The sequence below is a fragment of the Amblyomma mixtum genome, chromosome 3 (genome assembly GCF_055824585.1).
Source record: "Amblyomma mixtum isolate Tamu chromosome 3, ASM5582458v1, whole genome shotgun sequence".
Taxonomy (NCBI): domain Eukaryota; kingdom Metazoa; phylum Arthropoda; class Arachnida; order Ixodida; family Ixodidae; genus Amblyomma; species Amblyomma mixtum.
In genome coordinates this window covers 119,435,344-119,451,609 of record NC_143014.1, presented here as the reverse complement: position 1 = coordinate 119,451,609, position 16,266 = coordinate 119,435,344, and the positions used below count along the sequence as shown (strand labels likewise).

The 16,266-nt window shown below is 46.6% G+C and overlaps 1 protein-coding gene across 1 annotated transcript in view; it reads left to right on the top strand.

Moving 5' to 3' along the window:
• Window positions 1–16,266, top strand: part of LOC149351602 (beta-catenin-like protein 1) — a 52,636-nt gene that overhangs the window by 13,260 nt on the left and 23,110 nt on the right. Inside the window, exons 11-12 of the mRNA XM_089580916.1 lie at window positions 11,126–11,274; window positions 12,999–13,180. Coding sequence (XP_089437042.1) covers window positions 11,126–11,274; window positions 12,999–13,180 — 331 coding nt within the window. The remainder of the gene's footprint in view (window positions 1–11,125; window positions 11,275–12,998; window positions 13,181–16,266) is intronic.

The following is a 16,266-nucleotide window of genomic DNA, read 5'->3' as shown; positions in this document are numbered from 1 at the left end:
CACACCCTGTATGTATGGCTTCAGCACTACCACCAGTATGCATTGAAACCAGAAAAGACAACCCAGCATGTGTGCTGGAGCAACAACCTGATCAGCATGCACAAGGCACTTCTTTTTTGTCAGGATGCCTTTTTTTGTTTGTTCGCAGTTGGTCGTAACCGTAAATAATTGTATCGTATAGGTAGCTGTAGGAGCTCTAGCTACCACCTGCATTGGATGGCACCTGCAGTGTGTTATGGTGCTGCACATGCAGACTGTTGCGGAAATAAATGCGTGCAGTAGAATGATTCTCTCAGCTAAACGGGTGGATTGTTTGAGCTCAAAGTTGGTGCAGAAATGGCATTTGGTCGGCAGAATTGTTTCATGCTACATTTGTTTGGGCTACTTGCCTGAATAAATAAAAAAAAAGTCGCATATTCGCGTCGTCTGCGGCAAAGATGAACAAAACCAAGCCGTTCTACCAGCGATCACACTGGTGGCGCAATCTTGCTTGTTGGCCTTGAGGATTCGGCAGAGGAGGGGTGTAGGAGCGTTTTGCGGGAGGTTTGAAGATGCTCTTTCAACTGGTTTTTTAATGGTCACAGAAAACTTAGTTTGGCCAAAACTGCGCTAAATTTGAAAACTTTTGATTGCCTATCACAATACATCTTTTCCGAGCTTTGAGTGTTGTCTGCTTTTGTCTGTTCGCTCCACTATGGTTTGATGTCATACATTGCCATAGAATAAATGCTATGAGCGCTTGACACCCTCCTGAAAGCATTTTTGTACTATGCTGTCTGTGTGGATACCATTCGGTTCACCTTTATTTGGCCGCCGCGGTGGCTCAGCGGTTATGGTGCTCGGCTGCTGACCCAAAAGACGCGGGTTCGATCCCGGCCGCGGCGGCTAGAATTTCTTTGGAGGAGAAATTCTAGAGGCCCGTGTACTGTGCGATGTCAGTGCACGTTAAAGAACCCCAGGTGGTCGAAATTTCCAGAGCCCTCCACTATGGCGTCTCTCATAGCCTTAGTCGCTTTGGGACGTTAAACCCCATAAACCAAACCAATCACCTTTATTTGCAGAGGGTTGGGTAAGGAGCGGCGGCAGCGTGCGTTAACTCTCACCAGGCAGGATTTTGGTGGCTCTGATAAGGGCCGTTTCTCAACGTGTTCTCGAGATCCTGTGCTGCTCAGCCTTCAGCATGGCCGCCGTTGGCTTGAATGCACACCTCCAAGCAGTCTTCATAACTTCTGAAAATGTTTGCCCGAATTTCATCAGTGATCTGCTCAAACGCATGCTCAAACGCATGCTCAATACGGGCCTTGAGCGCACCAATGCTTGTCAATGTGTCGGCGTTGTACAAAAGTGATTTTACATAGCCCCATACAAAAAAATCGCACGGGGTGAGATCAGGTGACCTCGTAGTCCAAGGCATCTTTGCTGACCCGCGGCCCATCCACTTGTGCGGGAGATTTCCAGAGCCGCTTCTCTCTCAATTTGCAGCCAAAAATTCCCTAGATACGGAAAAAAACTGTTCAATTGTGAGAACATGTATATTTATGCGTAGTTCAGTAGCAAGTTTTATCATGCAGCTACCCTATTACCAGACGTTGGTAAGCAAATTAGCTGTAAATTTGAAATAAAGGATCTGAAATGAACTTCTAAATGCAGTTACAAGATAAACCGTAGCGCTCTTTGCACATTACAAATTAAAGGCTGTATATCGTGTATGTGTTTTTTTTTCACTCTACGCAAGATATTAGTAAACATGCATTGGCATGTGGAATTAACTGAATTTTTTCCCCTCATGTTGTATTGGTTTAGACTTCAGCCGAAGGATATCACATACAAAATGCCTGGAGGTTGCTTGAGGAGCGCATGGAAACTGCGATATCAAAGCTGCTTCTTCATTTGCTGCGATTGGTCTAGAGGGTGGCTGACGTAACAGTTTGAGTCATCTAAAACAATGAAGCATTGATTGTTACAGCTTTTGTGTGCCTTATGTGACCTCAACTCGCTTTGTTCGTCGCGGTGAAACTGGGAATTATGGCTTATGATTTCGGAGGGTCTAACGTCCCAAAGGGACCCAGGCTATGAGGGATGAAATAATTAAGGGCTCCGAAAATTTTGACCACCTAGGGTTCTTTAACCTGCACTCACATCGCACAATACACGGGCCTCCAGAATTTCGCCTCCATCGAAATTCGACTGCCGAGGCCGGGATCGAAGCCTCGTCTTTTGGCTCGGCAGCTGAGCGCCATAACCACTGCGCCACCGCGGCGGGTGAACTGGGAATTGTTCCCCTAGTTAGACTAGGTAAGATTTCCAACACGGCGTTTCTTTATAAAAAAATGGCGCCCTTGTTCTTTCCTAGTTATCAAAATAAACATGCAGATATGCATACTAAATAGGAATTTCACGTCGTGCAGCGAGCTCCAAATACAGCTTGAGGAAGGGGCGCGCGTGCTGAGGGGAGGCCGTGGCGCGCCAGATCACAGCTGGGGTGCCACTGGCCACGTCAGGGACCATACACGTCCGACTACGTCCATGTAAAGGCTGGTTCACATGCATACAAGCGACTGAAAATTGAGCAGCGCTACGCGGCGAAAAATTTGTAACTTGTTGGTACATCGCTGCTCTGACTGCTGGAGCCGCCGCGATGGCTCTAAACAGCTTTTGTGCCGCAACAACAAAGCATTTTCACTTGCATGTGAAACGGGCTTTACTCGAGCGCGCACGGTGTTGTGCGGGCCTCCGTCAGTTGTAGAGAAAAAAAAGCAACGAAAAGCTTGTACTGTCTTCACAATTTGAGGCAGAAAAAAAGTAATTCTCCGAGCAAATGAAATTTCCCTAGATTATATAAAAAATCTCTTTTCCCCTAAATGTCCTCCAAGTTCCCTAGATCTAGGGAAAAATCCCTAGAGTTGGCACCACTGCAGCTCAGGCAAAACTTCATTTTGTAGCAGCAACAGTTATGAGTGGGCAGTGACAGTATCACTGAAAAAAAAATGGTCCAACGACCTCTTCGCGCCAAATTCCACACCAAACTGCCTCACCTAGAGAGTGCACAGGACGTGTCGTTGAAAACCTGGGATTTTCCCAGGGCCATTGTCGCGTGTTCCGTCGGTTCACTGCACCTTCGAGATGGAGAACAGCTTCATCAGTGAACAATATACAGTAGCCGACCGATATTTCGGACTTCGCTGAGGAACTGTCGCGCACCTCATAGAAACGTGTACGTTTTCACGACCGATATTTCGGACTTTGCGGAGTCTGAAAGTTCGAATTTTCGGACTAAAATAGGCGCCAACTATATTGTGGCGATCGTTTTTAAACCAAAAGTTTGTTATTTCGGCCTAATATAGATGCGAGCGGGCATCGCTGTCACTACCAACCCAAAGGCGGCATCTTGTATTTAAACGGAATCGGTCCGGCGGGTGCAATCGGACTGACTTGGATAGGCTTGGCTATTAGTTCTCCATAGTTGCCATTCGAGATAATGAGATTGTCGTGTCCGGTCGCTGTGTTGAATGCAGCGAAAGACGCACACGGTACTTTAAGACTTCGTTTATTTAAAGCCGATGAGGGTGCGACCAGCGTCGACCGAGGCAGGAGCCGAACTGGCCGCCCGAAGAAAGGAGGGAGTGGAGAAGCGTCCACGGCAGGGAGTGGCTTCCCAGAACAGGAGGAGGGTGCGGGGGCGCACCGTGGGGGGGCATCCGGCGACAGCGTGCGACGAGGGGCAAGCGGTCGTTAGGAGGAGGATGCGAGTGGTCGTTAGGAGGAGGATTGAGTGGTCGTTAGGAGGAGGATGCGAACTGTCGTTAGGAGGAGGACGCGGGGGCGCACACACACAAAAGCAATAAGGGGACACAACACTTCCTTCCCCCTTAGAAAGTTGCCTGGTATCGTGCAGGGGGTCGGCGCTCACGCGTGGAGGCGCGCTGGCTTTGTGCGCTCGGGGGAGAAACACTTGTAGGCTGGCTGTTGTTCGCTGTGTCTCCTAGGTCTGTCCTGGGCGAAGTCTCTTCTTCCGGGAAGAGGTGCCAGGCTATGTGGGAAAATGGTGCACGTGTTCTCTCCGCTGGCGGACAGCTCTCAGACGGCGTCGTAAATCTACGCAGCTGGTTGAGATGTCGGCGTGCTACTGTGCCATGTATGTTGACGAGCCAAGAGCGCAGGCCTATGCGTCTGACAATTGTAGCTTCCTCCCAGCGTGGCTTTTTCAGAAACTGTCGGGCGAGGACGCGCTGCCCCTCATTAAGCGTGCCGCAGCGCGGAATTGCTTTTTCTTCCCGGAACGTCTCTGCCTTTGGCTCGGGGAGGATGGCTGTGAGCTGGGTTCGCATTTCACGCTCGAACATCATTTTCGAGGGGGTCTCGCCTGTTGTGCTCTGAACCGTCGTGTGCTGCTTGAAGAGAAAGCGCGCAAGGCGGCGCTGCAGCGAGCCTGTCTGATCTCTTTCAAGGGCGCGTTTTAGCTCGGCTACGTAGCGCTCGGCTTGTCCGTTTGTCGCTGGGTGGTAGGGGGCCGATGTAACTGATGAGATCCCGTTGTCGCGATAAAACTTGAGGATCTCCGCAGACACAAACGGTGTTCCGTTGTCCGACACTACCTTGCGCGGCAGGCCGAACGTTGCAAATAGTGATCGGAGGTTGTCAATGACTGCTGCCGAAGTCGTCTGTCCCATTTGCCTTATCTCAAGCCACTTTGTGTAGGCATCTACGACCACAAGGAAAGTGCAGCCCTCAATTGGTCCTGCAAAATCAATGTGCAGTGTGTGCCATGGTGTGTCTGGCTTTTCCCATTCTGGGACAGGAGCTTTCGGCGGGGCGCTCCGGCTGCTCTGGCAAGGCTTGCATTCTCGCACCACTGTTTCGATGTCGTTGTCAGTGCCAGGCCACCACATGTAGCTTCTGGCACACTTTTTCATTGCAACGATGCCCCGATGTCCGGCGTGGATGAGAGACATAGCTTGTGCGCGTAGTTCTCTCGGCATCACAACTCGGGACCCAAATATGATGCAGCCGCGATGGGTGCTCAACTCTGTAGCTCGCCTGCGGTAAGCGTCGAAGTTGTCCCCTTTGAGTTTATGCACGTTGCCTTGTTGAACAGCTGTGTAAACTAGCCGGAGAGCTGCGCACTTCTGCGTAGATGCTGCAACTGTGCCTGCTGTAAGCGGAGGTTCTGGCAGTGCTTCGAACATCAGAACGTCTCCTGGTGGAAATGGTTCGTCAACAGTTGCGTCTAGTGGCAGACGGCTTAGCGCATCGGCGTTTTGATGTTTACCAACCATGTTCTGGCTCGGCGTCTGGTGTATGCCGCATATCATCACGCCTAGTGGAGAAAACCAGTTTCTCCCTAGAAGGCTTGATCCTGTGCCCTTCACAACAAGCAGAGGTAGCGTATGGGTCTGGCCGTTGTAGTTAACCTGCACGTTGGCAGAGCCCAATAGTGGCAGATTCTGTCCTGACCACGTTCGCAGGTGCGTGTCGTCTTGTTGCAGGGCGGGTGCGTCAGATGGCCATGAAGTTCGGAACGTGTCCTCACTGATCAGAGTACAGGCTGCGCCGGAGTCCACCTCGAACTTAATCAGCTGGTGATGTACGCTTACTTCTGTAAAAATCTTCGGTCGCGTGCCGAGATTCATGGTGTTCAGGTCGTACAACACAGATGGTGTTGCTGATGTTGTTCCATGGAGATCAGATAGCGGCGTATTCTCTGAGGCGTTGACGCTGTGATTAGGCTGGGAAGGTGACTTTATCTTGGCAAGTCTCCGTTTCGTAATGCATGCTCTTTCGATATGCCCTCGCTTGTGGCAAAAATTACACGTGGCTGACTGGAATCGACATCCCTGGGGGTTGTGTTGGTCGTCACACCGCCAGCAGCGTTGTGCCTTTTTGACCGATTTTACAACAACAGAAGGCTTGCGCACCTGGTTGCTTGTCTGGTGTACCGGCTCGGTGTTCCGGCGAATCCCTCTCTGCTGGTGACCGGCGCTCTCCGCTCGAACGGCGATGTCGTAAGCTTTGCTGAATGTGAGGTCCTTCTCAGCGAACAGGCGCTGCTGCAGTGACTCGTCACTCAGTCCGCACACAAATCTGTCGCGTAACATCACGTCCAAGGGAAGCATGGTGGTGTTAGCAGAAGAAGCTGCGTCTCCCTCCTGCCCGGTAGCTGTTGTCGACAGCGTTCCAAAATTGCAGTCGGCAGCGAGCTTCTTGAGCGCGGCTACGTAGGCGCTCACAGTTTCTCCTCCCAGTTGATCTCGTCGTTGGAAGCGAGCCCGGCTGTAGACCTCGGATGGCCTTGGGTCGTAGTGCTTTTGCAGCGCTTTTACGATGTCGTCGTAAGACACTGCCGCTGGTGTGCTTGGCTGAATAAGGGCGCAGACAGTATCGTAGGTCTGCTCCCCGCACAGCGTCAGCAGGTTGGCCCTCTTCAAGGCTGGGTCTGTGATGTTGTTAGCTTCAAAGTAGAACTGAAGGCGTCCAACCCACGATGACCACGATGAGCCGTTGAACTCTGGTATCTGATTGGGAAACCCTCGCGTAGCCATGGCTTGTCAATAGCGTTGCGTAGCGCGGGTCGAATCCACTTTCTCGTCGCCACTGTCGTGTCCGGTCGCTGTGTTGAATGCAGCGAAAGACGCACACGGTACTTTAAGACTTCGTTTATTTAAAGCCGATGAGGGTGCGACCAGCGTCGACCGAGGCAGGAGCCGAACTGGCCGCCCGAAGAAAGGAGGGAGTGGAGAAGCGTCCACGGCAGGGAGTGGCTTCCCAGAACAGGAGGAGGGTGCGGGGGCGCACCGTGGGGGGGCATCCGGCGACAGCGTGCGACGAGGGGCAAGCGGTCGTTAGGAGGAGGATGCGAGTGGTCGTTAGGAGGAGGATTGAGTGGTCGTTAGGAGGAGGATGCGAACTGTCGTTAGGAGGAGGACGCGGGGGCGCACACACACAAAAGCAATAAGGGGACACAACAGAGATGCTCTCCACTGCCATCGAGATGGCCTACAAAGGGCGTGCGATCGCATTGAGAACGGCACCGCGGGACAGCTGCAGCGTCCACCGTGGCTTGGACGACACACCCCGCGGTGCGGGGCAGCAAACGCGGTAGACGAGGGGGAGGGGGGACTGCATTCGGAGGCGCTCTCTTCCGCTCGCGTCTTCCCATGGGTTACCCATTGGTTACCTCTCGGTCTTCGCGAACGTTATTGCCCCATGCAAACTGACCGTTCTTGCTTCGCGCAACGAATGCATTCATTCACGGCATGACCGCGGCCGCGTCGTACTATCTGGTATCATGATGTGATAGGGTGCGGACATGAAGAAAGCACGGCTATGACTCAATGGGTCTAATATTATCGCTAGTAGGCGGAACATGGGGAGCGACGATTTTCACGATTTTGAAAGCAGGTTTTTCGCGGAAAAGTTTATTTTTTTTAAGTTCATGGATTTTTCGGACTGTTCGATTATTCGGACCATTTTTCGGGTCTCGCCGGGTCCGAAAAATCGGTCAGCGAGTGTAAACTGCAAATGTCCAAAGTCTGCAGCAATTCTTTGCTGTTCTGCCCAACAGAACTCCATTCGTTGGGCCAGGTCCTGGGTGGTAAGTTCATGAAGCACGCGAGCCTTGTAAAGACGCACTTCTTTCTTCCTGAGGTGTTGGCTCACTGTTTACGCTGTGGTGCCGAATAGCAAACCTGCGCATTGGTAGGAGAGCCGTGGGTTTAAGTCGGAAGCGCCCTCAATTGCTTCAGGAATAAAACTCCGGGAGCTCCCATCATCGCATCTTTTCGGTCATGCGACAGTTCCAGTTGACAGAAACTTGACGACCCACCTTTTCAGAGATGTGCGGTGCGGCAATGAAACATCACATGGAACTTCTTCCGCACGAAGTGCATTGAATTCGATGCGCACATCCAAGACACGGCCATGGCCTTCTCTTCTTCAGTGTAGTCTCATTTCTTGGTGGTAAGTTTCCATACTTTAGAAAAGAAGGCAAGACTGAAAGCACAGACTCAAAAGCTGCAGTTGGTAGCGAACAGACGAAAGCAGCCGACGCTCGAAAAGATTTATTGCAATAGGCAAACGAAAGTCTTCGAATTTAGCGCAGTTTTGGCCAAACTAAGTTTTCTGTGATCAGTTAAAAAGCATTTGAAAGAGCGTCGCCAAACCTCCCGCAACCCCCCCCTCCTTTGTTGAATCTTCATGGCCAACAAATGAGATGGCGCCACCGGTGCGATCGCTGACAATCGGCTTAATTTCCTTCGTTGTCGCTGCAGACGCTGCGAATGTGCAACTTTTTTTTTATTTATTTATTCCAAACCCAAACCAACATGGTATAAAGCAATTCTGCCGACCAAATGCCATTTCTGTGCAAAATATGAGCTCGAACATTGCGCCTGTTTAGCTGGGAGAAGCATTCTACGGCGCGTGTTTATTTACGCAACATGTTGTGGATGATGGTAGTGCTGATGTTGCGTTGTGCACAGCATACACCATGTATAGTAAATGTATGCCTGAATGCGTTCTTGTGTTCAGAAAATGTGTAGTACAGTTTAGTCTTTGTGCAACTCTTTGTCATGCATTGTCATGCTAGTATTGTCACTCTTAGCTCAGTAGTATGTAACAAATACCAGCTTACACTTTGGGCAGGGCATTTCATTTTTGCTCTCTTGTGGTATGAAATTCAGTCGTGGAGTCAAGTCGGACAGTGTCCATTATCTATGAGCTCTGAATATTATAGCCAGCAGTCTTATGTCGGTAAAGGAAGGACAATGGCAGGGCTAAGTGCGCTCCTTCCTGTCAGTGTCCTTCCTTTCTGAGGTAGCTACAGGAAATTTCAAGAAAGCTGTGTAGTTTTCAGTCTTATTTAAGTACGGTTTATTTTTCTGTATTCCTTTCATGGCCCTATATTGAACTGTTTTGCAATCCCTTTGAATTCAGCATATCTTGACTTAGCTGCAGTATGGTGACGAACTTGGTGGATTGCTTTTTGTGATGTCTTAGTATGCCTTGAGGAGTTTTTAACTAGGAGCAGCCAAAACAGCATGCTGTGGTGGCTAGATTGCTTGGCTAGAGTTGCAAACATTGAGAATGCTGACCCACTGGTGTTTTGAATTTTAAAATCAACAGATGTGCTCCTTAATCCTGTGGACTCCCATAAAGACACAGTATTGAGCTAAGTTTTCTTGGAAGCTAAACAGTTTTGCCATCCCTTGTTTAGTTTCTTAATGAAACAATGTAAAAGAAATCTGGTTTACATAAACCATTCAACTTGTGCTCATTGGTTAATGTCAACTTTTGCATTGTCATTCTGACCTGCTGTTGCCCAACATAAAGTGACCAATTGGTTTATGTCACTGTGTTGCATTGTGTAAGAAAAACAACACAGCAGGGAGAGCAACAATGTAATGAAAGCTGAGAGCATAGTTAAGCACATTTTACATATTTTTAGCCTTGGAAGAGCTATGGTGAATTGCAGGTCATTAAGTTACACTTCTGCTAAAATTGAACAGATTTACATGGTCTGACCATGTTCATCTGAAAGGGAGTCTAGTGTACTTGATAACCATAATTTCTTTGAAGTTGCAGTCAGAGTGATTTTTTTTTATGTATTAAAAAGTACAAAATTTTGTATTCTTCCTTCTAGTTAAAAAATTTATTAATCAAATTTGTGGACCTGCCACGGTGGCTTAGTGGCCATGGCATTCACCTGCTGAGCCCAGGGTCACAGGATCAGATTCCACTTGTGGTGGCTGCATTTCACCGGAGGTGAAATGCAAGAACACATGTTCTGTGCAATCTTGCTCCATGTTAAAGAACGTTAGGTGGTCAAAATTAATATGGAGCCATTCAGTGTTAATATGGCATCTCTCAGCGGTCATGTGTAGCTTTGGGACGTTAAGCCCCATGTAACATAATACAGTCATGCCTCATTAATATAGACACTTTGGTTCCTGAGGAAAACTGTCCATAAAACGAGTTGTCTGTGATAATGAGTCATGAAGAAATAATTGAGAAATAAAACACACCCACTCAGGTCTACTTTTATGCATAGTGGTAGGCAGTGAAATGCAAATTAAAGAGCCGCTGCGATGGTTCAGTGGTTGTGGCGCTTGGTTTCTGACTTGAAAGGCGCGGGTTCAATCCCAGCCGCGGCGGTCGAATTTTGATGGAGGCGAAATTCTAGAGGCCCGTGTACTGTGCGATGTCAGTGCACGTTAGGGAACCCCAGGTGGTCTAAATTTCCGGAGCCCTTCACTACGGTGTCCCTCACAGCCTGAGTCACTTTGGGACGTTAAACCCCCATAAACCAAACCAAATTCAAATTAAAGAAAATCTTGAGACATCTAAGTACATCATCCTGGGAGACAATATACTTAATATGTTACGGTGTAGCTTGAAGAACCTAGCAGTACATGAGATGTTATCAAGCGTCTCTTGATGTGATGGCCTATCTCCTATTATGACTGCTCACTTCCACGAGCAGCTAGTACCTATCTGTACTTAGTCGGCTGACAGCTGCACAGTACAGCTTTCAGTGTAGCACAAGATGAAGAGAGAGTTTTCTCTACAGCCATTCATGCATAAAGCAAAAAAAAAGGGCTATTACTTGTCGCATTTCTGCTTTCGCGCTGCCTTTTGGTGGTGTGATGCACTCAAAATACAGGAAAGGAAATATCTGTTTAAGGCAGTGAAGATTTTGTTCTCATCGTTGTCCACATTAACGTGGCAAGAATACAAAGGGCTCTGTGCTTTTTCACCCTGTTCATTGTCTGGACAGCAAATTTCCGTATTGGTGAGGCATAAATGCATTGAAAAATTTTGCTCTCCAGCAAAGTCGTCCATAAATCGAATTGTGCGTCAAATGGAGCACCACTGTACTATAATGTTAAATGTGTTTACTGCTATGTAAAAGCAAAATTAATCAGGCCAGAAATGTTCAGAATTTTTTTTAGCAGTGCTAGGGGAAAAGTTCTGTTATTTAAGCTTTTTTTTTTTAAAAAAGACTATGTTCTGATTTGGTGCTTGGACTTAAATCATTCATAGTAGTAGTATCCTCATTGTCTTACAAATGAGCTTTATATGAGATGGAGTCTGACGTAGTTAACTCTCTGGTTGTGGCTTGCTGTTGCAGTACTTCAAGAGACATGACCCAAGTTCATCAGATGAAATGGAGATGATGGAAAACTTGTTTGGGGCCCTCTGTTCGAGTCTGATGTGCTCCCCCAATAGAGAGCGCTTTCTCAAGGGTGAAGGCTTGCAACTAATGAACTTGATGCTCAGGTATGTTTAATCTGGTGTTTAAAAAAGGACTGAATCACCATTTAGATCCATCCGAGCAGAGTCATTTGACTGCAGAGGAAAGTTCTACAGCTTTTTTAAATACTATCCTCATTTGAAAAAAAGTTTTTCCTTGTTTGGGGCTTAAACCAAAACCCACCATCATTATGCTAACTTGCTAGCAGCGGTTAAACAAGGCTAAATTGATGAACAACTTGAAACAAGGTTTGTGTTATTCCAGTTTGTGTAAAAGAATTGCCTCGAGATAGAGTAGATTTTCAATGAGGAAACAATTATTGTTACTATCGATTTCGTCACGACATATTTTAAAACTGGTTTAAAGGTGTATGGAGGGAGAACTTACTCCACTGGACTACATTGCATATCAAAAGCTATGCAAGAAACTGCTCCGATGACTTCTGTTGTTTGTAGCAAGCCTTTTGCATTTTATTATGGGACCACTGCATGGGAGCAGTGAGAAGAAAATGAGCTGTAGTATAGCAGACAGCATTGAGAAGCACATCATGCAAGTTATGCTACTGCAACGCAGTAAGAAATGTATGGTAGAGAAAACAGTGGAGGAGGGTAACACCACAGTTTACTGACAAATTCATGTTTTGTGTAGTGTGTTATTAAAGCAGCTAAAAAAAAAATGACAGAATTGAAGCACATCCAGATTCAGTCAAACCTCGTTATAACGAAATGGTTTATAACGAAATAATGGATATAACGAAGAAATGACGATTCGCCTTGGAAGCTCGGTCAGCTCGGGCTATAACAAAGCTATGGCTATAATGAAGCAATTGCCGTGCCCCTTCAACTTCATTATAACGAGACTCAACTGTAGTTATTGTCACGTGCAAATATGCTATCATATGGCGTTTTATATTGTGGGGTTTTTGGTTTTTGTTGAGAGAAAAGATAATGTTGTTGACATATTGCAGGAAATGGCAGCCTCTTTGACACCCAAATGCTGAAAAAATCAGTTCACTGTGTCCACTTAATTAGGTTTGCACAGTAAAGTTAGCTACTACTGCAGGTAACAATCAGCAGCTTGAGACTGCTTCCATTTTTCTGATACACTATGCCTTTTTTTTATTCCTTGGTGTATGCTAGCTTGAACATACCCTAGTAGAAGCACTTGTTTAAGACATACCATGCATGTGTAATATCAGAGGGGAATAAAACATGATTCCGAGAGTATAGTGCACTGACAAGTGGCTTTGTAAATTTTCAGGGGTATACTGTGCCCAATTGGGAGTGTTTCAGTGCCATATTTGTGCGCCTGTGTACTGCATCTTTGAATTTTGAATGCCCCAGATGCCAGAATAGTGAATTTGTAGAAATATGTTCCATTTACTTTTGACTAACTTCTACTTCAGGCTAAGAATTTGCAGGATAGGACACCTGTCATAATACAGTAGGAGTTTTAGCTTTTGTTTGGCTACCTTTATGTGGTACAGCCGCCTTATGCAGTTGCCAACCAATTTTTTGGACGTCTAAAATTTAGACATTTCACTTATCGGGACAGTTTCAGAAAACCACCTATAACATTGTGTGGTTATTGGTAACTTTTTCTGGGGGGGGGGGGGGAGCTGTTTGATTACTAGTGTTTTTACATCTCTTTCAGGTCTGAAAAATTGCTTGGTGACTGTAGTTGCAGACAGTGATTTGTTTTGTTCACTGAACACTTAGGGGATATAACTTCATTTTTTTTTTTTTGTCAGAGAAAAGAAGATGTCACGTAGTGGTGCACTGAAGGTGCTCGACTTCGCCACATCTAATGCAGAGGGTACTGACAACTGCAACAAATTTGTAGACATCTTGGGCCTTCGCACTGTGTTTCCACTGTTCATGCAAACTCCACGGAAGTACAAGAAGAAAGGGGCATCTCCCGAAGAACACGAAGGTAAAGCCATACAGAAGTTTCATGTAGTGGCATGGAAGCTTGAGTTACCAGTCTGCCACTAAATTCCTAACAGTATTTTCTTAGAGCATTGACTTTTAGAGGCTTTACAGTAATAAATTTTCAAATTTAATGTGGCATAATTTGGCATAGGCTGAAGAAGTCTACCTTGATCAGCAATGTTAATGTGCAGTATCACAAGATCTGGATGTGGGTTTTTGCATGTGCTTGACATTCATAGCACTGTGCTTATTTTTTTTTACTGTTTAGCACCACACTGGCTTTGTTTAGCAAGTCTAGATGTTGGTTGTAAAGCTCCACAATGGACCTTCTGTCCCTAGTAATAATGTAGTATTGGCTTGATATTGAAAAATTTGACTATTGTGATGACATTTGTTCTCATAACTTGTACAAACTGGCATACGGTTAATTGAAATCTTACAGTAGAGTGAATTCTCATATGCCTGGTTTTCGAAACTATAGTATCTGAATGGTCCAAAGTACCGTATTCACTCACGTAATTCGTGCAACTTTTTTATTTTAAATTAAGGCTTCAAAAAGGGGGTGTGGAAATTGTGAAAAATTTTCTGAACACATCCTAAAAAACTCTACAAAGGTCATAACATGCAATATATTCTGTATATCACCGCCTGCATCTCGCACCCCTCACTGGCAAAAAAAAAGAAGAAAAAAAGTTGGCTCCAAATATAAGACGCATACCCCCTCCCGCCCTGCCCCACATTATCTGTTTCCTCGCGGGATGGCATGACGACGTGTGCACAGCTCAAAGCAATAACATGCAACAATACAATTGAGAAGCCAGCAGTGGGAGGTAAAGGAGATAATGGTCGATAAAAGTGCACCCTCGGATACGGTCCGGCTGACTAGCCGCAAACCGAATGGCAAACAGTTCGGTAGTTTCGGATTTGGGCGTGCGTGCAACTGTTCGTTCGGCAGGGCGACTGCCAGTACAAGTGAGCCGGGTGAACGGCGCACAATTTATGCCCTCACCACTCGCATCTTTTGCAACCGCACATGGCGGCGTGCCTGCGCCGATCTTCCCAAGCCTGCCTTGAGTGCATCCACGTACATATTGGTGGTCTGGAGCAGCAGAGAGTACAAAATATGAGTGTAAAAGTTTTTTTTTTTTTTAATCCAGGTAAAAGGTTGGGGGTGTGCAGTTTATGCACGGGTGCAAATTACGTGAGTAATTATGATATATTATGGTGGCACTGTTTCAATGCACACTTCATAGTAAATGTATTGTGATGATATAAAATTGTCATACCAGTGCTGAGCTGCATACAATTTTCTGCATTGTAGGGTATGATGCAGTAAGGTCCTATGTTATGCAGAGTGCAAAACTCTGTAATATCTCAAAGCTTTCGCTGCATTTTTTTCTTTCCGTTTTCAAAGTGTGCACTTATTTCAAAATATACCTTGGTTCTTGCAGTAAACAGTCGTTATGAAGGTTGTCTTGATTCTTGGAGATTACTTCAGTGGCAGTAATCTCCAAGAATCATCATGACAGCTTGAGTTGGTAAAGTTAAGTTACAGTGCTAATATGCACAGTATTGTTTCTTTGTACCTATAGCTACAGTGTGGATAAATATGCTATGAGGCTACCTTTTAGCACTTGCCAAGTGCTGGAGTTGAGATAACACTCTAGTGGCCATGTAGTGTAATTAGGTAGAGTACATTTTCAGTTATTCTCTGCCTCTGTAGCATTTACCAAGTTCAAGGGAGCAATTTCTTGTTAAAGTCACTTACTGATGCTTATCAATGTGTATGTGGATGCTGATCTCCTTAGTGTGCTGATGAACGCACTTCGTAAAAGGACCACTGCACATCATTGAATGTGGTTTTAGTTTGCAGGTCATGACACCTTCATTAGCGAAAAGGCCCAGTTACTGAAGCTTCTGCTGCAATCTACTTATCAACTGAGCTTAAAACATGCCAGTTGTGTGCTGTATTGCACTTCTAGGGCAATTCCTGTAAAAACTTTCTTCAGCTGCTGTTGGCTAGTGCTCCTCCAGCACAGTATTACTGTTGCTGTGTAAAGGTCTGTGCCTTTTGTCGAAAATATACAGGTTATTAGATTTCCTTCTTGCATTTGCTGTGGGGCTTGTTTCGGATAGTCTGCATTCCAGTTCTCTTGATGGTGAGACAAGCTCTCAAACTCACTCCTGCCAAGCTTAGGACAGCAAGCAGTGAGAGAGAGCTAGCTGCACTGCACAGCTTGGAAGCAAACTCCTTGGGCTGCCTGTTTTGGCAAAAGCTGTAGATGTAAGCATACTGCTATCATGTTAGCATGTGAGAGAAAATCCATCACTGCACTTGCGGGAGCTTCGCGCACCTCCACGTCACAGGAATCAAGCCGGCTTTCCGAAAGCGATTTTTATGGGAAATTCGAGAAGAATGCAGAACCAAGGGTGCGGTGACAGCTGACAAGAGAAAAACCACGCTGGCTGCATGCGTGTGCACTGCACCGACTTATTGGGAGTACGCATGCCGCTCGTAGCCAATGCAGCAGCTCGCCTGACGCGGGGACCGTGGAGAAGTTAGCGAAGAACAGGGGAAGATGGGACAACATACGCTCTGCCGGTGCCAGCTGTAGCGTGCAAAAGCAAAGAAAAACGCGTCCGCATTTTTTTCTGCGAGTGGCGTACCCCTCAGAAACGTTAATAATGGACTGCTCCGCCAAGGCTCCCTACCATGCTCCTTACTTTCTTCTCTGAATGGGCCTTTTGCACGGGCCTTTTGCATCCATCGTTTCTCCTGCCTGTGTCATTGCGACACGCAAGCATCCTCGGCGCGCCCGGTGGCAGCGTTTCCGAGTGCTTGTCACGGGTTCTTTTTCTTTCGTGGTGTCGCTGCGCCGGCTCAGTCCGTTGGTTGGCCCCACACGCACGCGCTTGTGTGTTGTAAGCATAGTTTTGCTGGTGCGTTTGTAGCATTTCCATGTTTTCTTTTCTGTTACGGTTGAAACTCAATTACCAGATTTAATTGTTATGACCAATAATGTGCCTTGACAGCATTGCTATAAGCAGTTTATTTTACCATAGAATACATGGTAAAGCTGATGGTGC